A 24458-nucleotide genomic window follows, 5' to 3' on the forward strand; every position below is an offset into this window, starting at 1 on the left:
AGCAGATCCCTATAGGTTTAATTTTGCATTCCCCACATTCAAAGAAGTATATTTTCTAGAATAAGTAAATTAATATTGAAAAAAATATCCCTTTCATAAGTGCTTTTAATTTTTATGGGAAGAAACCAAAATACCCAAGTTTAATGGCCTTGCCAGAGAGGAATTTTTGAAGTCAACATCTCCTCCCCCCCCCCCCCTTCGTTTCAACATTTATTTCCAATATTAAAACGGTGGTTTATTACAATATAAAGGGGTTAGGACAAAAACACCACCCAGAAAGTAATTTCAGGTTGCACTACTGAATTCTAAAATATTAGAGGTTTGCAAATCATTTATAAGTATGTAAATCAATTATTCATATGTATGTATTAGTTGTTCAGCCAATAAGGCATTTCAACTATCCTCGAGTAAATTTAAAAATTAGTAAGTAAGAAAAGTTTATGAAAGTCCACAGTCCAGTCTCCACATCTCAAAATATACAAAAGCTGCTTAAGAACCGATAAATACTCTGAATGTAAACTTGAGCCTATTCAGCTTTCTCTGAATGACTTGTAACTGTCAATAAATGTGCAAGTTCAGATTCATAGAGCCATATTTCGAAATTGAAAAGATTCACAAGAAGTTGACATATATTATGACAAAAGTAGTTGCATTTTGGGAACAAATGAGTTATTGTTGAAATTAGAATTTAAATTTAGAAAGGCAATAATACTCAGGTGTGATTGTGATTTCGAAGAAGAGGGGGGGGGGGAGTAATTTTTAAAACTAAGACCTCCTATTATTTGTATATACATATGTTCAACAGTAACTTTTGATGTGCATACAATTCATTTCTTATGTTAAAATAGTTTATTGAGTCAAAATATTCTACATAGAAATACCAGGCCCAGTGCCTGTTGATAACCAGCAACAGGCACTGAGCCTAGCTAGGCTGATCCTAGTCGATTTATTAGGTCCAAATGAAGATCAATGACCCTCCTTAAGCTATCTACCACTTTGCTGATTACAGCCTCTTTCGGTAAGCTGTTCCAAGTCCCCACAACCTTATTAAAGTAGTAATTTTGAACATCTGAGGTAAAGCGGAAAATTGGAGATATACGGAGGGAAAAGCATCAACCAACACTAATATATTTTCAGTGAATAATCCTAACACAACCACCCATGTTACACCTTAATTATTTTAGCAAACATAAAGAAAATGTGATGTACATATAAATTCAACTTTATAAAATTATATAATTCAACTTTATATTTAAAATACAAACTTTAAGTTAATTTGTTAGGTGCTCAATTGCTTAAATTCAAATTTTTTTCAAAAAATCTGTTATGACTGAAAATTAGCTAAAGATAATTAAATTCAAAATTGCAAAAATAAATAGGCATATAATAATTTCTTTAGTTATTAAAATAAAATAAGCTAATCTCATGTAGCATGTGTCAAAATAACTTCTAGTTGCCGAAAATATAAAAATATTTACAAGATGCAAAAGGATTGAAATCTCAAACAAGGGAAGCAAATTTTCGCGAATTAAGTTCAATGCTGTCATGTTTCCCATAAAATAAATTTATATTTTACCAAAATTAGACATAAAATATGCTAATCTAAGATAGCATTTTTGAAAATAACATCCGATTAGTCAATACATTTTAACATTTTCAAGATGCAAAAGGATTGAAATTTCAACCACAAGAGCAATTTTCCGCGGTTTCCAAATTAATTCCATAGTTAATTAATGAAATTAAACAAAAAACAAACTAATCTAAGGTACCATGTATCAAAATACCTTTTGGTTGTAAAAAAACATCAAAATATTAACAAGATGCAAAAGGATTGAAATCCCGAACACGGAAGCAATTTCTCACGATGTTGCATATTGACCTCATGTTCAGAAAATTGCAGTGGTGAAATACTTTAAGAGCCATTATTTTGAAATTCAGACAAAAAACGGAAATTTTGGCAGTGACCATTTTTGATTTTCCTAATTTTTTTATATCTCAAAGTAGGCCATAAGAAGTAAACATTCTGAAATTTTTAGTTTTCCAAAAAAATTTTTTCGCTCGTTAAAAATTCCCAAAGTTTGACGTTTTGCAGCGCTTTTTAGAAAAATTCTAAAAGTCGCATTTCAGTGCGCTTTAGCTCTTTACAGAAACACCACCCCACGGTTATGTTTATATTTATTGGTTGTACTGTATCTAGTGATGACGACTTCATAGTTATTTTGGTTGGGGGTTGTTGCTTTCTTCAGATAAGGGGTCGCAAAGTATGGATTTTATCCGTTTTCGCGCAAGTTGAACCTGCGTTATTTCCCCCAAAAAGCCACCCCCCGAAAAAAATGTAACATATACTGAAAGTTTATACTATGAAGAGAGTAAATGACACAAAATTTGTTTGAGGTTAAATTTTTTTTAGGAGAAAAATGCCCTGATATTTTTCAAATTATCAAAAATTGTGCTTTTTTGATCACAATTAACTCAAAACAGCATCACTAGGAAAAAAAACCTTTTATATATTATGGTACCTGGCTATGTGTAAAACATCATGAAAAAGAAAGCAGCATGGGATCTCTTCTTGTTTTCCAGAAAATAATTTTTTTTGTAGCTCATTTTATGCGTTTTCTCGTACGTAAAACGTGTGTCCAGTATGCAGATTAGATCGTCTAAAACTTTAAGGATGTAGTAAGAATGTATATATGTGTGTATAAAGAAAGAAAAAGACTAGTAATACTTTATTTTTCTGATTTTTACAAATTGATGTTATTTTAATTGCAGGTAATTCAGAAAACGATAAATCGATATCATATATATATATATATGTATATATATATAGTACATGTATATATATATATACATATATATATATACATGTACTATCATACATGTATACATATATATATATAGATTTATCGTATCAATCCCAAAATAATTCTTTCTTATTTATGTCCGTAGCAATGGAAGAAATATCATGAACAATATCTGTTTCACTTTCCTCTAAATGCCTTTTTTCTATGTCATCTTCAAAACCTCTAAAAGGCTGTCGGTTCTTGATAAATCAGTATTATCCGCTTTTTTTTCCCTTTGTACATCGGTTAAAAGCAGCTTCAATTTGACTTTTTGTCAGATATTCGTTCGGTTGGAATATTTTGATGTCTTCAATCATTTCTATTCTCATTGCATGTTCTGCAACAAAAGAGAAAACAAAGAAGAAAACATTTTGGAAATCTCATGTGAGGGGTGGGCTCTCCCAACTCGTAAAAGTACACAATTTTCATTGAAACAAATAGAATTTCTTTATGAAAAGTTCCTTTATGGTAAAAAACCGGCAGAAAACAGACGTCCGACCAAGTAGAACATGCAATGAAAACAGAGATGATTGAAGACATAAAAATATCCCAACCGAACGAATATCTGACAAAAAGTCAAATTCAAACTGTTTTTAGCTGATATCCCAAGCAAGAAAAAGCGAATAACACTGATTTATCAAGAACTGACAGCCTTTTAGAGGTATTTGAAGATGACATAGAAAATAGACATTTAGAGGAAAGTGAAGCAGATATTCTTCATGATATTTATATATATATATATATATATGATATGGATTTATCGTTTTCTGAATTACCTGCAATTAAAATACCATCAATTTGTAAAAATCAGAAAAATAAAGTATTACTAGTCTTTTTCTTTCTCTATACATACATATATACATTCTTACTACATCCTTAAAGTTTTAGAAGATCTAATCTGCATACTGGACACATGTTTTACGTACGAGAAAACGCATAAAATGAGCTACAAAAAAAATTATTTTCTGGAAAACAGGAAGAGATCCCATGCTGCTTTCTTTTTCATGATGTTTTACACATAGCCAGGTACCATAATATATAAAAGGTTTTTTTTCCTAGTGATGCTGTTTTGAGTTAATTGCGATCAAAAAAGCACAATTTTTGATAATTTGAAAAATATCAGGGTATTTTTCTCCTTAAAAAAATTAAACCTCAAACAAATTTTGTGCCATTTACTCTCTTCATAGTATAAACTTTCAGTATATGTTACATTTTTTTCGGGGGGTGGCTTTTTGGGGGAAATAACGCAGGTTCAACTTGCGCGAAAACGGATAAAATCCTTACTTTGCGACCCCTTATCTGAAGAAAGCAACAACCCCCAACCAAAATAACTATGAAGTCGTCATCACTAGATACAGTACAACCAATAAATATAAACATAACCGTGGGGTGGTGTTTCTGTATAGAGCTAAAGCGCACTGAAACGCGACTTTTAGAATTTTTCTAAAAAGCGCTGCAAAACGTCAAACTTTGGGAATTTTTAAGGAGCGAAAAAATTTTTTTGGAAGGCTAAAAATTTCAGAATGTTCACTTCTCATGACCTACTTTGACATATAAAAAAATTATAAAAATCAAAAATGGTCACTGCCACACCTTGTCTGAACTTCAAAATAATGGCTCTTAAAACTTTTAAGCACAATCCAATAATTTTAGAGAGAATTTAGGCACTAAGAAACTTTTTCAAGGTTTTCAAGCACTTGAAAATGAACTTTTTTCAAGCACTTTTCAAGGTTTCTTCAAGGGCGTACAAACCCTGCCAGAGCCAATATTCCCTGCATGCACTTGTTGACCCGCCACGATGACGTGACTTCATAGTAACGATGTTGAGTAACTTTTTGCTGTGTGCATGTGTGAAACAATTTTAAAGGTTTAAGTTTTATATTGTAAACTGTTTTGAGTTGTTTCGGCAATATAGTTCATACATGCTTTTTCAATATGTGTCACGTCATCACATAGGGGGATTAGGAATGGTATTTAAGCGTGAGCTCTCAATCAATCACTTATTTTTTATTTTGTAACTGCAGTTCAATGTTTTTGGTTAGGTGCTGAGATTTCGCCTGGGTGCTGAGTGCTCCATATTGATTGCTACACGTTGTAGTGTCCATTCAATAACCTTTAAACTCTGCTTGCTGGAGAACCTAGGGGAGGAAAAATAAATCGCAATCCACTTTTCTCCATTTTCTGCAGGGGAAGAGTGGCTGTAACTCAATTTACTTACTGCTGGGGCATGGGGAGAGGTGAAATTTTCCGAATTAAACTGATACTTATGTGGAAAATCCGGGGTTGATTGAAATTTCCGGAAAACTTCGGAAGTTCCAGCGCACTTGGCAAGTTTGTATTTATTATCAGGACAACTATGAAGTCTGATAATTGCAATTTTGGTTATATGATCAAATTATGGTGGATTAATTTTCTCTCTTGAATTTATAAATTAAAACAATTCAGAATTCCATGGTTGCAACAGAAAAGTTTCACTCATTAAATACAATAAGAAAATAATGACGTAACCCTTTGATTTTATATCAAATCTAAAGGACCAGAACCAACTTGTCACTAATGGGTCCTTCTTCAAAAAATGCAACTTTTCTGTCACACGTCTTTTGCTGTAAAAACTTTAAGGAATAATTCATTTAACAATGTTTTTTAATTTCATCAAAAATATATCTATTTGAATCTGCCAACAATTTTTTAAAAAACAATTTTTATTTTAATATATTTTTGGTTCACAACATGGGAATTCTCACTTCTGTGGCATGTCACACACCTGGTGTGACGGTTTACGTTGCTTAATAACTTCTTTATTCAAAATTATATTCTCACCTCCGTTACCTTAACAAACACAAAACGCCATTTCTCATCAACATGTGGCAGTAACGACATCACATTTTATTTTCCATGACACAAGGGAACCCCCTTGTTTATTTTCAGCCTTAAAGAAGTAGTGAGATTTTCGTTGAAAAACAAGACAGATTTTGTTTGAAAAACTTAAGTGTGGTTATTGTGAACTCTCACCTCCGTGAACTTGAATTTCAGGGATGTAAATTAATGTAAAAAAAAGAAGTGAACATGTTTTCATACATTTCTCATGTGCAGATTGTAGTAACAAAGAGAAAAAATATTTCTCTGAATAATGTATCCATTAGGCCTATATTAAAGGAAACTTCCTCACCTCTGTGAGACCTTATCAATGTCATTATTTCTGAGGTGAAAATAAACAATGGAAGGGAAATACATCAATATATTAGGCATTCTACCAAAATTATAAGTTGCCAGTATATTCTCAAATTTACTAAATACTATTTTTTAACACACATTTGAACAAAAAGGATAACTAAAAATTTAGCCACACTTGAATTGATAGAGCTTAATATTAGATTCCCACTAATCATTAAAATAGCTCATTGTTTGCACAAATAACAAAATTGCTACTTTGATACTTAATTGGCCTCTATTTTTAAACATTAAATGTTTTTTTTTCTTTTTTTTTTACTTCTGTGAACAAGGCATTTATATATATATATATATATATATATATATATATATATATATATATATATATGTGTGTATTTTTATTTACGAGTAAAATAATTGTAACTTAGCTCGGTCATTGTCTATGGTTACTTTAAGTAAGTAACACTTTCATGCAAGAATGAAAAAAAAAAAAGAAAACAAAAGGTTTCGAAATTGAAAAATTTGTGTTCAAAAGTTATGTTTTCTGGAGAATGACCCTAATAAGTATGGATGTGTTGTTCGTAAACAAACGGGTCTAAATGACAAACTCCTTCAAATGAACAGTGCATTACAATCTCTAAAAAAAAAAAAAAATGAATGCCCGTTCTTTTGAACGCTGATACTTATTTTATAGTTCACTCTCTCTCAATTTTTTTTTATTATGATTTGGCTTTTTTTTTTCGCTTTTAATCACAATCATTTTAACACATCCAATCTCAATTTTTGTTTTATCCTGCAACCATACTACTCTTGAAGATATGAAACCTTTTTTTAGAATTAATGCTTCTTAAGTTCATCCTTTTATTACTAATTTTGTAATTTTGAAAATGTTTCAGATGATGGTAATTGGCAATGTTTTCTTTTTTTAAGATTACTTCTGCTAATTTTCTGATGCTATGTCAATTTTATTTAATTTTTATTTACTTGTTATTGAGAAATATCCAACAAAACAAACTATAATTGCTTTATACATCTAAATCTAAGCAAAATATTTTTTGATAAAATTTTCATATGTATATTTTCTTACTATTAACTGATTTTAGTTGTTTTTAATTAAAAAAAATCACTGATGGTACAAAACAATTCAATGTAAGTGAGTAATCCTTGCAGCAAGATCAGACGCAACTTTTTTAAATAAGCAAATTCGTTCAAGTGAACATAAAAAATTCATTGATCTTCTCATGAATTAATCATTAAAAAGAATGACATTGCCCATCTTTACTAATCAGGGTTTCAGTTCAAAAGTTTGACCAAGAGAGGGACTGCAGTTCAAGCTGCAATTGTGGAAAAGGTTTCGTTTCCTGAAGGAGTAAAAAGTAGCAAAAATCCAGGTCTTGCAGGTCAAAACATATAGACAATTTTAATTACAACTTTTCTAGGTAACGTGAGAAAATGTGGATAAGAAACGAAAATTACAGAGCAAGAATTTTTGTTATCATTTCTACATGCATATTTTATCAATACAAAGTTTTCATTTGTTTTTCAGAAACTAATTTCTGACTATTAGAATTCAAATTTGCAACAATCATTCTTCATAATAAATGAAGATGATTGGTTGTTTTGAAAGGTTCCAGAAAATAATTTTAGATTAATCACATTGAATATAATAACGTACCTCATGGATCAGTTTCGTGGTAGTAGGTTGGGCACGACTGTTTTAGAACTAGTCAAGACTGGTTGATGTATCATAGCTCAATATACAGATAATAAGTTTTTTACTAAGTTTCTATTTTGAGTTCTCATCATAAAAGAGATTCCAACACACATTTGTATGAATTAACTATTAGTTTTTATAGTAGAATGATGTAATGCTGCTGTTTTGATGTAAGGAGACTGGTTTGGATATCTAAGTCTTTATATTTCAACAATTAATATTTTTTTTTTCAGTTATGCTTATATTATTTTAAAGTTTTTAAGGATTTATAAATCAGTCCGGTTTTAAAAGTTTAAATTGTCATATACCTTAATTTCAAATCATTAAGTAAACTGCTATCCAAACAGTTTTCAAAACCAATTTTTTTTTAATACAGTCAACTCTTGATAACTCAAAGTCTCAAGGGATCGGCTAACATGTTCGAGTTATTTGTAGTTTCCACAACAGTCTCAAGAGTTTAGGACCTGATGAAAATTTTGAAATAAAGGAATATTCGAAATATTAACTTTGAATTATCGAGGTTCGACTAGATTATAACTCTGAAAATGCCAGAAGCCAAATAATTATTTCTAATCAATATTAGCACTATTGCAAAAATAATGTACACACTGAATCCACAAAAGGCTTTAATAAATTTTCTGCAGGCCAAAGGGATTTTCTCTTTATTTTTATTATTATTTTTTTTTTTTTTGGTTCGAATATTTTTAAGGAGGAGATCTGATAAATTTGAGAAATCCCCACATCATACAGAAAATTTTACCCTCTGCTAATGTAGGAATTTTGGATCTTTTAAGCTGATAAAAAGTGAAGAATTAAAAAGGGCTACTATCAATTACAGAACATGAGCTAATACTGTTTGTTTCGAGATTAATCATCAAAGTAAAAGCACTTACACGTAAATAATTTAAAGTTGAATTGGTTAAGCCTTGCCTAGTAATATTTTTAGACAGTTGCTCAAGTAGTACAGGATCTTGCTGCTGAGCCTAAAAAAAAAAACACAAAACTTAATACTGTATAATGTCAAATATTTAGGCATTAATTTTCACAGGGTCAAATGAATTTTACCACTTCTGAAGGGATTAATTTTAAATAATTAGCAAATATGAGATAAAAATATTCTACCAGATTTTTTACCTTGGAAAGCCAATTTTTTGTAAAAGGAGGAAACCTTATTGTTTTTTGTTAACTTTTTTTTTTTTTACACTTAAGCTTTAGCTATAAAATCAATTATTTTGTACTTGATTCCTGCAGCTTCTTGCAGACAGGTGTGAAATTATGTCAGAGTTATAATTAAGACATGATTACCCCTCCCCCCACTCCCTTTCTTACCATGCATAAAATTATATCCGTCACAGAATTTGTTTCTTTACACAAAAAAAATATCTAATTGCGAAATCTCTACATTAATTTATAGAAATTCAATAAATTGCATATTTTAATGCATTCACATTCTGATGATAAGCCTAATACGTTTTATCAGAAATTAAGCATTGCATGATAATGGATAAAATGTACACTTTACGTAGACAATGAAACCATTTTTTAATATATCATAATTTCAATCATTACAAACAAAATTGATGAAAATAATTGATATTTATCAATAAAAAACAAAATATATTGTTTTATACTATAACTAAAAGTACCAAAATTAAACAAAATATTTTGTACAAAACAGGAAAAATATTTGTGCTTAATAGTACAAAATACTTGAAGAATATTGTTAACAATTAATATTTTAAAGCCGCATGAAAATTTTCAAGGCACGGATCAATCTGCATTGTGCATTTTACACTCATAGGTAGTGTTAAGTCTTTTATTGTGCTTTAAGCAAACTACACATCTCTGTCTAAGTTCCTTGACTTCTTTTTCAGCGTATGATTTTGGAAAGTAACTACTGTATGAAGAACTTCAATAATTTATAGTTGTTTCACTGCCGCTAGAAAGATCCATAGATGGATCAGTCATAAATTTAGATCTATCCTCCTCGGAAAGACAACATGTTCACGATGGCTACACAAATTAATCTAACAGTAAAAACCCTCCCTAGAATATCTCCCATGAAATCCCATTTTAAAGTGGAATCGAAACTAGAAATAACCACTTCAAAATGAGTATGCATTTCCCTTTTCACTTGCTAGCACATGCTTATGTTTTCTTTCACGAAATCCAATAAATTAGACACTTGACGGCCCCCATTATTACATCAGACATCAGAGCAGCGGGAAATACTAATGTTCTAATGTTCGAGACCAATAATTTGAACGGAACATGGATAAGTAATGCCATCTGATATAAACATTTCATTCCGAAACCAAAACACAAATGTGTGTGGTTCAGATTTTTGAGTAACATTCGCCGTAATGCAGATTTGTGTTGTTCTGATGGGAGAAGCAACTGACGCTGATTTGCGTCATTTGTCCTAAACGGGTTAAGAAAGCACTGTATATAAGCAAAAAACCTGCAACAATAAGTTTGGAAGATATTTTACTACAATTGAGAAGTCTAAAATTGATGTCCATAAGGGTGTCCTGCATGTGACAGGTAATCATTTAAAATATAAGTGTTAGAAAAAGGAAAAATTATTTTTTGCTTAACAAATTACATAATTTAAGTACTTTTACAATGTTTTTTTTTACATTTAGCACTAAATAATTTTTAAATATATAAAAATGTAAGGACAATAGAAGTTGCATTGTCCCAGATGTGGCAGTGAAATAATTCAGTATACATTTTATATGGATAGAAACTTTAAAAATAACTTAAAACTAAATAGCTCCCTCTTTAATAGCAACAGTAGGAATAGTAAAAACATAATGCATAAATTAAGTAACCGAACTCAAGCATATAAATAATTTTTGCATATAAGAAGCAGGCAAGAATTTTCACACATGCAACTAACTGCATTTTTATAAAAATCTACTTTGTTCACAAAATATCATGACAGTATCAGCAAAAGATATTTTTTTAGAGCTTTTAATAGTTTTAAGCTTGCAAACAAAAACAATTTTTAAAGCAAAAAAACACAAGCAATGTCTTGTTGAAAATTATATGCTAAATTATCCATACCCAGTCAAGTAAAAGCTGATATAAAATTTCTGTGAAATGAAATACAAAACATGCAATCGACATCAATTATCTATTGAATTTTAATAAAGTTTGGTAAAGGCAAAAGTTTAGGAACAGTGGTTTGATATTTCTAAATTTGCAAGCAATCATAGTCAAGCTAATTATTCTCAAGTGTAAACAAAACTACATAAAAACAAAATAAGGCACTGACATAAAATATCTGAACTGCTCTTAAAGCAAACTAAACAAATATATATATCACTTTATCAGGATATCATTATCTACAAGACTGCATTCCAATTATTTCTTGCATTCCAAAAATAAGAGTCAAGAGCTCTACATACTCTCAAATCAAAATGCTAAAAGCGTATGAATCTCCATCAAATACTTTAAATAAAAAAACAGTGGTAAGATATTTGAAACATGATCTTACCTCCATATGAAGGGACATCTAAAAAAGTATAATCGTACGTGTTATAAAAGTACATTTGACATCAAAAGAAGAATTACAATTATTCAATGCTATCAGTTTAGAGAATAGCTAAAGACATACCTGCATTGCAATCAAGCTACGTGAAACTAATTCACGATGTTGACGTGTTGCAAAATGCCAAGACTTTATCCGCATAAGATCATCAAAAGTAAATTCTAAAATCAACCTGCCTTCTGTACAAACCTAGAACAAATTATTAATTTAAATACTAAATCATCACAAGATATAACAAACATTTGGATTGTGAATTTATTTCCCAATACAAATACACATGACTACAAGTTAGTATGGTCCTTAAAAAGTAATTTTATGGAACACTCTTTAATTTGGTAATATGCTCTGCAATAAGAATACTTTCAGTCTTCAAAAATATATTTTAGCAGTCACTACCAAGATTCAAAGTTTTGAAAATCTAACATTACTTCCAGAATTTGAACAATTTAACATGAAAATAATCAAAGTCAATACAAACTTCTAAATACAGGGAGGTTGCATTTCTTCATCTACGAAGTCAACTCTTATTCCGCTTTAATATTTAGATCATTTTTAAGATCACAAACTCAGAGCATTAGCCTTTAACAACTATTGTCTGACCTATTTGAGTACAATGTAAGCAAATCGTCTATTCAGTTTCTCAGAATGAAAAACAGCGAAAACACTATGTCAGATTAGAAAAATAAATTCTTAGCTGATGTTTTCTTTGACTGTTGACTTGGACGAACTTTTGAATACATTGAAGGTTAGATTAGGAAAACTACTTATTGACTGCCAATCTTTACATCAGGACAAAATATTGAACAATTACTTTCAATAACAAAACTTCAATCAGAAACAAAAGCGATTGCTTCAGATTTTTAAGAAATAATTTGTTTTTCTTAGTAAATTAATGACCTAGTATGTTTTAACACATTTTCAGTAACCACAGGGCTAGGAAAGGAATACATATCCTCACTGAGGAAAAGAAAAGAACAAAGCATTTCTCTGGATCTCTTAACTTGATAATTCTCGAGAACATAATAGAGCCAAATTTAGTAAAATCCATCGGGTTATCAACAGAGCCTGAAATACTGATGTTCAAACAATTTTAAATATTTGTAGAGCTCCAACTGATGGATGAAAACTGGTCAAATTTATTCCACAAAGAAAATTTCAAACAAAATTTTAGTTTTCAAGCAAGGTTTAGAACAATTGTTATGAGTTATGGGCTGTAGTAGTTCTAATCGAAGCATCCTAATAAAGGTGCAAGGATTGATGAAAGGTTGCCAAAATGGCTCGTTATTGAGAGAGTGAGTGCTATGTCATGGTGACGCATGTATTACAGCTGCAGGTTGCAAAATTCAACAACCACTTTAAACCTTTCTTAAAATCTAAAATGTTGCATAAAATTGTCTTAAATTTGTGACCTGTTTTGCATTTATCAGTTTCTGGCTTTGAGTGCATGTAGCGGGTCAACATTGTGACCATATGTTTCTGTGATTCTTGCATCTTATCTTCCTCTCTATCACCGCTTAAAGTTTCACCCAAGAGATCAGACTCACCCTGTATAGGGCAGGGATTACCTCATGCTTGATGGATGGGAAAAGAAATGTACTTCTTGGACTTCCAAACAAGAAATATCTGGAATTTGTCATGTATGCTGATTACTAGCTTGTTGTAATGTACTATGTTAAGAGTTGATTTCAACAGCAACTGCTTGTCTTGCCCCAAGAAATGATTAGCAGATCTTAAAAAGTGTGAAAGGATATAAAATAATTAACTATGACATTTATAGGTGCGTAACCAACAAGTTTCTTGGACATTTGAGGAACTACCCTTCAGAGGAATTCTTTTCCCTTGTGTTTTGATGATAATGTTTCCCAAGAAATAAACAGGGAAAGAGTGGACTTAAAAAGCAAAATAGGTAAACTCTTGAAAGAGCCCTAGCAGATGTAGATGCACTTTTTAAAAATATAATAATAATACAGAATTTTACTTCAAATAATGCAGTAATGTTACTTAAAAGTAAAACTTTGAGAAAACCATTAGAGTTCCAAAAAAATAGCAAAATAGAACAAACCTTACAAGAAAAGTAATGCAGTTACACTAGATGCATTAACACTAGAACTGTGTAACTTTTGATATACCTAGAAATGTGGAGTGGGTCATTTTGATCCCAGATTGTTAACCAATAAAATATGCAGAAGAGCTTAGCTCAGTTAACCGATGCATATTTTTTAAAAACAATAATCAATGTTTCTCAGCATTTACATCAAATAATTTGTACAAAACAATAATTGTCAACTTAATTTATGCGAAGTCAGTATTTAAAATTTTGTACCCATAGTAACATGTCTCTAACAAATTAGGACATTAATTTCCTAATTTGGATGGGAAAACAGAGTATCTCGTTCAATATGTTTAGATGTATCTTTTAAAAAATAAGTTATGTTATCAGCTGCTAACTAGTTTTATAAATTACATAATCCAAGTTACTGAATGCATAGTGCATGAACCGTAGTAATAAGTTTTTGTATATTTTGCCTAAATAAGTTCTTTACACTTGGAAAAGTACATAAGTTATACCTAAAGTTTTAATTTCACCCCTTTGAAACTGTAGTATCAGATTTGTTTAAAATTAATTTGAGGTGTCCATCAACTGCAATAGTTGTTACAATTTAGAAAATTGGCAGGGAGACGACAAAGCAGAATCAAAAAGATTGCTGCACAATTACACAGAATGTGCTAAAATTAAGTAGGTCTATTTTCTAGGTGCATAAAAAAGTTCAACTAATCAGTTTTAAATTCTCGTCAGCAAAATACCCATGTACGGTTGGGGGGGGGGGGGTTTACCCCCTTGAGTAATCCACTTAGAAAATTTAGTCTTTTGTGAAAATGGCAATTTAACCCTCTGATGGTTCTGAGTCATGAGTAAGATGAGTGAAAATCTTCCTTATGAAATTTGTTTCTGAGTAACTTGCCATGTAAATCAAGAACCCTAACTTCTATCAATGCCTAGCTATCGCCCTGTGCCTTGGACCGTTTGACAACGAACATTTAGCATCAGAAAATTAAGTGTAAAATGCTTTTGAAACATGCTCAATAGGGCGTGATAAGACGTTCAAAACCATCAGAGAGTTAAAAACTCTGCAAGTATTGAGGGTGCTAGCAATTTTTGTGAAGGCACAGATAAACTGCAGTAAAACCAGAATGTACGGAGGACTGCTTTGCATAACAATAAAAATTGGGCAAAAAAGTTGACTGGGAAAAAAAGTGTCAAAATAAGCCATTTTTATGAATAATGCATGAAGTTGGCGGGAACAGATATGTGTTAGTGGTTCAGTTTCTTTGAATCTGTAAAACTACCAAAAAATAACATTAAAAGGATACTATATTATAGCATTTATACATTAGTTTATATTTATTTATCACAATATAATATTATTTTTCAACATGAAATATACAAAACGTGTAAAATTCGTACAAAATGAGCAATTTTCTGTACAGTTACACAAATAAATTCTTACATTGTAAAGAAAAATGTCAGGAGTTGGCACCTCCTAAATACATTTACTCAGTGCATGTGCACTTAACTTGGCTTATTATGCACTAAAATATCAAGTCTTAGAGCATATTAACAATGATGTCACCAATATATAATCCAATAATAATTATCAAAATACCATCACTTGCTTAACTTCCACAAGTAACTTTAACTCACGCAGAGCTATTGCTAGGATTTTTTTCCCAAAGCATAAAAATATTTCACATTTTTAGAGATGCAAAATTAATTTTGGAGAAGAAAAAATTATACGAAAACAATGTAGACCATATTATTGATCAATTCCATGAAAAATTTAACTTTGCAAGGATGAAATGAAAGATGACAGAGAAAGTAGCAATGTTTTCAATATATTATTCATTTTCAACAATTAGATGCGTGATATTTTGAATGAAAAAAATATATAAAAGTATCAATTTTTGAAATTCCAATCACCTTTTGTTTTCCAGTTTTCAAGATACTAAATTTTTATTTAAAATACAAAGTATGAAAATATCCTTAACCAATTTCTTGAGGCCTCATTCATATTCTCATTATGTGAATAGAACAGTCCCTTTGCCTTCATGTCATTGATGGCATATTCACGAGATATCATTTATAACGGGATACCCCAGTGATTGCAAAACTTTGCTATTATTTCATAAAATGAGATTGATGAAAGTAAGTTTCACAAATGTAGTTCATGCAAATTTCTATTCATTTATGAACCCAAAAACAATTTTAAATATTGGAACTTAGAAGAAATAACACCAGAGAAAACCTAGAATATATAGATAAATGGACTATTCAGTGTGTTCTTGGCTAACATTTTACTTAACTTGTCCTAGGTTGGTTCAGAGCACAATGAAAGAAAAATCTATGATATGGATCTGAATCATTGCTTATTTGATAGGTTCGGAACAGTCAGAACTGCTGCTATTGCCTTCGATTGTGTTACATCCTTGTTGGTCTTCAGAGGACTTCTGATTGGTGCATTTTAAAGTACCTGAATCCTCAATTAGATAACCTTTCAAATCTGTTCCTTTCTGTCAAGTATCTTAATGCTTAAATATTTCTACAGCTTCTCCATGGAGATGGAGAAAGTAATAACTCTTTGTAGAAAAGAATTAGCATTTCTTTTAAAAGGGGCTGGTGTGAAGCATCAATAGAATGCTGAGCAATGCAGACTTGTGAGAATGTTTCAAGCAGAGGTTTCTCTTATGCTCATTTATTCTAGTATTAATACTTATCTTTGTAGTACTGATTTAAATCTGACCACAGTTAATTAAATTATGTACATCCCTGCAAAACTTCTATATATACCTTCTAAAGTAAGAATTCTCAATAATATGTTTTGCTCCATTTTGTGAAATATTTAATAGAAATTATAGTTATGGAATAACTATTACTATTCTCATATTTTACTTTTCCTCAAAAATCAGTATGTAAATACAAACAGACACTGTAATTAAGAACCATTTGTGATAGTTGAAATGTGTTAGTGATTTAAGTTAGAAACTATGCAGTAAGAAAAAAAATAAGGAAAAAACCAGAAATAATAATTATTGGCAATTCTTACTAAAACAAAAATTGTTGCAAACAAAAATAAAAAATAATAAACATACCACAACAGCATTATCCTTTACAATTTGGTCTTTCATAGGATCATTGGGATACTGGCCACCAAGTCCCTGTTAATGCATTTCAATTATAAGTTGCAAATAAATAACATGCAGGTACTAAAACAAAATCATTTCTAAATTATATTACTAAAGTGATTACAATGAAAATCATAAGTGCAGAGAAGCGATAATGTTTGAAAATGTTAAACAAAAGTCTAACTACAATAAACATGCATAAAACATTACTCACAAAACTTCTACACAATTCACTTTAAATTTAAATTCATAAGTCAAAGAAAAATGGAGCAATAATTAAAAAAGCAGATAAAGTTGCAGAGCATCTAAGAACTTTCCAAGCTAAGAAGTCTGTTGTGCAGCAAATTAAAAAAAAAGAAAAAATATAGTATAAATTAAAATATGACCAGTAAAGTTACCTAATAAAAGTAAATTTAGAAGAAAAATAATAAAGTTGTTAGTCAGTAATAAATCTAGTGGAATCTCTCTATAATCACATTACGCCCCCCCCCCCCCCTTCTGCAAAAACATAAACAAATCTGTCACATCAAACATTTTGTTATTCAGAAATTAGAGCTTAAATGTCGTTATTTAAATAAATATGAAAACTTTTACTTATAAAAATAGCTTCAAAAATCAATAAAATTTGTAAGTAAAACATAGTAAAAAAGTTTTAATTGCTGCTATTCATTAGATAGCAAGACTTGCTTACCAATTGAAGAAATTAACAAATTCAGAGAATTCTCTTTAATTCAGACGAAAAAAAATATATATTTAAAGATTCCTATTGTTTTTCATTCAGTGTCATGTTACATGTTACAATACTTTATTACTTTAAAAGAGTTGAAATAAATACATTTGCATATTTTATTTCTTTGTTTTCTAATGGCTTTTCTTACGTTATAAATTTAGTCGGATGTTTTGGTAGTACCATAATTTTATTTCCCTTTGCTGACTCTCATTTCAAAGAATTAAAAAGTTCAAAATAGCTCCATCTCTATGATACGAAACATTTATCATAGTGCTTGTTTAAAATTGTATTACTTCAGTCCAGCTTACATATCCTATAATTCAAACAATTTACAATTTGCATCCAATGAAGCAAATACCATATCTTTCCATTTCTTAAGTACAGGCCACCTTTAGTCAAACATTTTTGTTTTGTGTTAGTATTAGAAAGCTCAATATGTTGATCGAAAATCGAAAAACTGTTAATGAATAGACATAAAATGTGAGGAAAAATGAAAAAGTGGCAAAAATTATAAATATAATGAATTTAAAAAAATGTTATAGAAAAACAACTAGACTTAACAAGATATATTTAGCTCTAAAATATAACTTTCTAAACTTAACAAAAACTCTTAAATGTGCACATAAGAACAGAAAAAAAAAAAAGAAGAAAGTGTCAAGAATATATATATCAACAGGTGAATTAGTGCTGATAATTACAGGAAAATTAAATATCCTCTTTCAAACAACTGATCAAATTAAATAATGATTCAATTATTCCTCATTAGCTTTCTGGTACTGGAAAGCTACCCAATATACATATGCAGGACTGCCAACCTTTTCAGATAGTAACGTGTAATAAAAATTAAACAATCTACCACAATGAGGGAGGAAGGGAGAATTACAACCCTCATATGCTTAAAACAATGTGCCGTAATTATGTAGATGAAATATAATAAAAATACATAAAATAATTGCAGAAAAATAAGATTGTATTTATTTTTAAATTATTACCAAACAATTATACTATTCTTTAAAATACAAATCAAGCTCAAACAGCAAGGAACTGCAAATTCACATTAAATACATTAAAAAAAAAGGATAAAAAAATAAGCTAATCTAAGGTATCACATGCTGAAATAAATTCCAACTGTCAAACTACTAAAATAAGTAAAACATACAAAAGGATTGAAATCTCAAATGTTAGAAACAAATTTGCTCTCGGAACATATTTATTTTTGACCTTTGCATGTCTCCAAAAAAGTATTTTTTAAAATAATTATTAAAATAAAGAATACAATAAGCTAATCTTTGGTAAAATTAAAACAGCTGCCAATTATCCAAGATACAGTTGGTTCTATGCTGAACGACACTCCATTTAGGGTCAATCCATACAGGTTTGACGGATGGGTGTGCTCGACCATTTTAAAATTTTTTTGAAACTCATATCCCTAAAAGCTGCATATGAAAATGTTTAAAACCACTTTTATTTTTCCTCTAAACTGGACCTTTGATTTTTTATAGGTCATCAAAAGTGGTTTTCGAAGTAAAAAATGGGACTTTTAGACCTTTGCCTTTTGGCCAAAATCTATTTTAATTATATTTATTATGGCATTTAATTTTATGCTTTGATGTTAAAGTGCATAAAATGATAGTCTTACATGCTGAGTTACGTGGCTGTAATTTTTTTTTGAAATTAAAATAATGGCAACAGGTTAAAGTTCAAGGTAAAATGTAAAAATTTTACTCATTTCAATTGGAGATAGCTCGCGTAGGGGGCGGAAACAAAAAACAAAATATGGCAAAAACTAATCACTGGAACCATGCTAATAAGAATATGTAACTGTTGCTGTGCGATTGTTTACCCTTTGTAGATTACAGCTCCTCAAAAATCGTTAAAAATGACAATAATGACATTTTTAGACCCCTGTAAACCAAAAGGGGACGAAATTAAAAGTGAAATTTTTTGGCCAATTGAATATTCCATTCAAGTACTACACACGTTATATATATATATATATATATATATATATAATATATATATATATATATATATATATATATATATATATTGTTTTGTGTATTCGGTTTATAAAAAATATACAGGTCTTTGAAATTGAGTAATTTTGCTAGTTAATTCACACACTAAAACACAAATAAAAAGTGCGAAAACTTCATTGCACCTTCTTAAATAACATATATTGTGCTCTATATAATACATATTATACTGAAAAAACATATTGAAAGAATATAAAAATAATTATTTTAATTTAATAACTTAGAAATATTTTGACATGAATGCGTAGTTTATACTTGATTGACAGTTTAAGTAGTTAATTTAAAGACTACTGAAAATCTACAGACAAATTTTCAATACAGTAAACTCCTGATTATCCGCGGAATTGGGTGGCACAAGTGCCGCGGATAATAAAAATCGCGGATAACCGCAAAAAGACTGAAATGGGGACAAATCAGGTAAAAATTTTCCTATTTCAAAATCTTAACTGTATTGATGCATAACACTTTCTGCAAACAGTGGAAATATATATAGAGTACAGTACAAATGTTTTGTATCTTTGCACAACCGCACTTAACATCAATAACAAACAAGTGTATGTACGATGAAGAACGCACAAAAATAATAATAATAATAATAAAAATAAAATTAAATCAAATCAATCAAGCAAAAACAACTGAGTGTAAATTTACAATTTTTCAAAAAAAAAAAAAAAAAACAGCCACTGGTATGTTTTTTACTGCGAAAATACATGTCCGTGATTGTTGATTGATTCGCGGATAAACCGCTCGCGGATTATCGGGAGTCTACTGTATATACAAACACTCTCTTTTTAGCTTATGTAACTTGCCTAAACACATGCAAATACATTATCCACATAGTTGAAAAAGAGAAAAAAATGCTTTTTTCATTTCTTGCTCGAGTGTCATTTTAAGAAAATGAACTCACACAGTAGTTACTATAATTTTCGAAAAATCGCTCCAAAGTGCACACCCCCATGCTACAAACTAACTTTGTGCCAAATTTCATGAAAATCAGCCAAACGGTCTAGATGCTATGCGCGTTGCAGAGATCCAGATATCCAGACGAAGCGACTTTCAGCTTTATTATTAGTAAAGATGTTCGGGTACACAAATTGATTTTGAAAGATTTCTTGACTGGGTTTTGTTTTCCTTATTTCTTCATATTTGTTATATTATTCAACTGTGATCATCTTTTTACATTTTTATTATAGTATTGTTTATTTGCTGAAACATTTTAAATTGCAGAAAAAAACGCTTCACTTTCTAAAAGGCAGGGTTATGATAGCGTGGTTGCTTGACGCATTAAACGATGAATTATACAGTTGAAGGATTATTTTGAGTTTTAAAGCTACTTTAACTTTTTTATGTGTTTTGGCAAATAGTTAAATTCTAAAGAGACTTTAATGGGTTTTTTAAAGAGGTGTGTTAGCATTTGATTTGCAGAAGAATGATCATTTCACATCAGAAGGGGGGGGGGGGGGGGGGAAATGAATTTTTTTTATTGAATGGATTTCCTTTAAATTCTTAGCACAGGCATTGCGGTGCAAGTACTGCTAGTCATAAATAAAGAGCATAAGTTTTAAACGAAATGCTTAAGTAAGGTGGCCTCCCAATTGAGTGTAAATCAACTGATCAGGGTTGACAGGGGCTAAAAACAGCCTCAAAAAGACTAAGTGACCCTCATCGAGTTTCCAAAAATTGCCATAAATGAAGAGTAAAAGCTGTTAAAGTAAGGTTACCTACCCTTTTCCAGACCCTAGTCGGTTTTCAGGGGCTAAAAGGAGTCAAAAAAGAGTAATTCACCCTCATCGAGTTCCCACGTTACATAAAAAATGTAGGTAAAAATATTACAAAATCGATGGTATAGGGTCTCCCAAACAAAAATAATCCAATTATAGGGTTGTAGCTATTCGAAGTTTTAATTATTGGATCAGTGCATCTAACTTCACATTATATGTTATAGTGTGTCACGTAACTGCATGTATGGAGGCATCATCTATTTGTAGAGATTCGTCAGTATCTCTACTGACGAATGTGCAACATTTGATGTTGCACAGCGACAGTGTGGTTCTACGAAGTATGTCCTTTGTTTTTGACAACAAGTTTTTTTGACACTGCTTGTCGAGTTCCTGTAATGGGAAATCACCATCAATGCCCATTGTCATCTAGCCATTTTACAGAACCTTAAGCTGAGCATTAAGACAAAACGGTCAGGCATGTTGTCCAAAGGTGCACACACACAGCCAATGTGGTAAAGACGACATAGCAGCAGTTTCGGTGGGAAATGCTGGAATGCCCACAGTACAGTCCAGACCTTTCAACATGTGACTTTCATGTGTCAGATGTTTTTCAACCTCTGAAACAAGTTATTCGCAGACATCAATTCCCAATGGATGAAGAAGTATAGAACTGGGTTCAGGGCTGGATCCAACAGCAGCCTACTAGCTTCTCCAAAGATGGAATCGACCAACTAATGTCCCAAAGGGATAAATGTGCCAACAGTTTTGGCAACTATTTTTGGGTAAATAAAATTGTTACCGTTACTTTTCACTACTGACTGGGTTTCATTTGAATGCTCCTTATAGGTATAAATAGGTAAATTAGTAAATATGTATGTAAATAGTTATGCATAAGACTGTACAAATACACAAGTTTATGTAGATGGACATTAATTGATACAGAAAACTTTTTATTCATTACAATATTTATATAGAATTAGATGTTAGATTGTTAAATACAACTGCCACTTTTCTTTAAACAGCCACTGAATGCAGCAATCTTGGCGTAAAAATGTGAATGGCATAATAAGCGAACTGCGCAATTAGCCGCTTGTGCCTAGTATTTAATAAAACAATAAATGTTTAATCACTATGGCTGTGTAATACTTGAAAAATAAAGCATATATAATCATATGAACACAACATAACCAAGTACAAATTAAATTTCAAATTATATCATACAGCTTAATTCATTTTTTCATTTTTATAAATTAAAAAAAATCATTCTTTTTCCATATCAAGTGAACTTCGTTGAAAAAAAAAACTATTAACAAAATACATTAATATTTAACTTTATGCATGGAAATATTATAGAAAATTTAAAACAAATATTTTACTTCCAGTAACCGCTCAGCATAACAATTCTAAGAAATATTAAAGAATGTCGAATCTATTTATGATAAAACTAATAAGTTTCCATTGAAGCAATTTTGAAATAAAGTTTTAAGTAGTATAATAATTTCTGCAAGGACATGAAATAGTAAAAATATAAAGTAATGCAATACCTACTTAAACAACAGACATATTTATTTAAAACAAGGTGAAATAATTTGACATCCTTTCATTAAGAGCTATTCTCTAAGAAAGAACTAATGTTTTAATGAATGAATACAGCATATTAACCATTAAGGAAATAATTCAGTAAAAAAAAACATGCACTGGTGAAAGAAATTAAGAGAATTTTCAGATTTGATCAATTATTACCAAAACTACTGGACCGATTTTAAGGAAATTTGGTATATACATACATTGAAAGAATACAAAATAAATAACCATCCAAAATTTAAAATACACACACATGATCATAAATAACACTTGTTAGGAGTATGAGGGTATGAAACAGCAGTTGCAAAATTGAACAAAAAAATGGGTTAATATGGGGTTTGGTCCCCTCAAAAGGACATACAGGCCTCGCAGTGTGACTCCATACTTTAAATGAAGCAGTTTATGGGATCCTGGGGCAATTGTTTTTACTCTTTCAACAACGGTCCCAGAGTCCCAGACATGCTCTATAGGAGTCTATATTCATGCTTTATAGTCTAGAGATCTACTTGGCCAATCCATCCGGTGAATATCCTCACCTTCAGGAAAGTCATCTACCAGAAAAGCTCTATGTGGCCTTGTGTTAACATCCATTAAAATTTACTCAGGGCTAATAGTGCCCCTCAAGAGGTGAGCATAGGGCTCCAAGACCACATCCTTATACCTCGCAACTGTCACAGAGCCTCTCTCAAAGACATAAAGTGGTGTGCAGCCATCCAACATGATACCTGCCCAGACCATCAAACCTCTTCCTCCGTAACGGTCGATTTCACGGATATTGGAGGGCAGGTAGACAGGGTTGCTATTTTGTCCACTTTTTCGTAAAAAGTCTGGGACGCGAGAAGAGATTGGACCAAATAAAAATCAACTGATTTTCCATATGCTTGATACATAAATTTATTGTTATGGTGTAGTAAAATTAGTACATAATTATAATACATTAGCTTTTGTCAATTAATCATTTAATTAAATTAGAACATTGTATACTTTAGAATCTAATAAATCCAAAAAAGTTGTTAATCACACATTGGTGCAACTAATTTTAGATTATAACTTACTTAAAAGTAATAAAATTTAACAAAGTGAACAAGCTATTGAGTGTGATTACATATTAGAATTACAGAAATTGAACCAATGGAAAAGTCACATTAAATGCTTTGAGACATACATATAAAACAAAGATATTTTCTTGAAAATTATTGATGAACATGAAGACGAAATGGATACAAACATTAAGAATTATAATTAATAATGTTGGGTAATAAAAATATTGGGTAATATAAATAAGTGAAATATCTAATTACTCTTTTGAAACCCATCAGTATTTCATTAGATATGATCACAAAGAAATTGCTAGATTATTGCAGATGTAATTCATTAATTTTGAACACTTTTGAAAGCTGATAAACTTAAAATTCATAGCAAGATTTTACGGAAAAGATTTAATGACTGCATCACCTCAGCTCACATTATAGCTCAGAAATACCCCCAGCTCAGAAATATATAGGGACTTACTCGAGACCAAGAAGAAATAACAAGGAATTGGATGAATGACATTGATAAAAAATCTCTTGTTGATACTTGTTACATTTTCTATTGAAGCATCTCCATTTCTAGTAACCAACATATATTTTTCTGTGAGTGTGTGAGGCAATCATAAACAATCTATCACCAGCATATTGGTGGGAATCACTGAAGAGATAATGATTTAGAAAGTATTTCCAATTTTGCACGTCAACAACTTTTTCATTACATAGCCTCATCAGCAAGTAACTGAACTTATTTTTTCAAATATTGATATGATACAAAGCAGGCTCAGAAACAGGCTTAGACTACAAGCTGGTAACACAAATTTGGTAATAGCTAATGAAAGCTAAAATTCAAAGGATAAACAGCTTATTGATGAAGCATTTGACACTTATTTAATA

The 24458-nt window shown here is 30.5% G+C and overlaps 1 protein-coding gene across 2 annotated transcripts in view; it reads right to left on the reverse strand.

The window, feature by feature from the left end:
* LOC129218474 (LIM domain-binding protein 2-like) overlaps positions 1 to 24458 on the reverse strand; it is a 57342-nt gene that overhangs the window by 10656 nt on the left and 22228 nt on the right. The window contains exons 4-7 of one of the 2 annotated variants that reach the window (XM_054852754.1): positions 16430 to 16495; positions 11348 to 11470; positions 11228 to 11245; positions 8619 to 8708 (exon numbers count right to left, since the gene is read on the reverse strand). In XM_054852754.1, coding sequence (XP_054708729.1) covers positions 8619 to 8708; positions 11228 to 11245; positions 11348 to 11470; positions 16430 to 16495 — 297 coding nt within the window. The remainder of the gene's footprint in view (positions 1 to 8618; positions 8709 to 11227; positions 11246 to 11347; positions 11471 to 16429; positions 16496 to 24458) is intronic. The other variant, XM_054852755.1, reaches the window with a different exon arrangement.

Source organism: Uloborus diversus, chromosome 3, assembly GCF_026930045.1.
Source record: "Uloborus diversus isolate 005 chromosome 3, Udiv.v.3.1, whole genome shotgun sequence".
Taxonomy (NCBI): Eukaryota; Metazoa; Arthropoda; class Arachnida; order Araneae; family Uloboridae; genus Uloborus; species Uloborus diversus.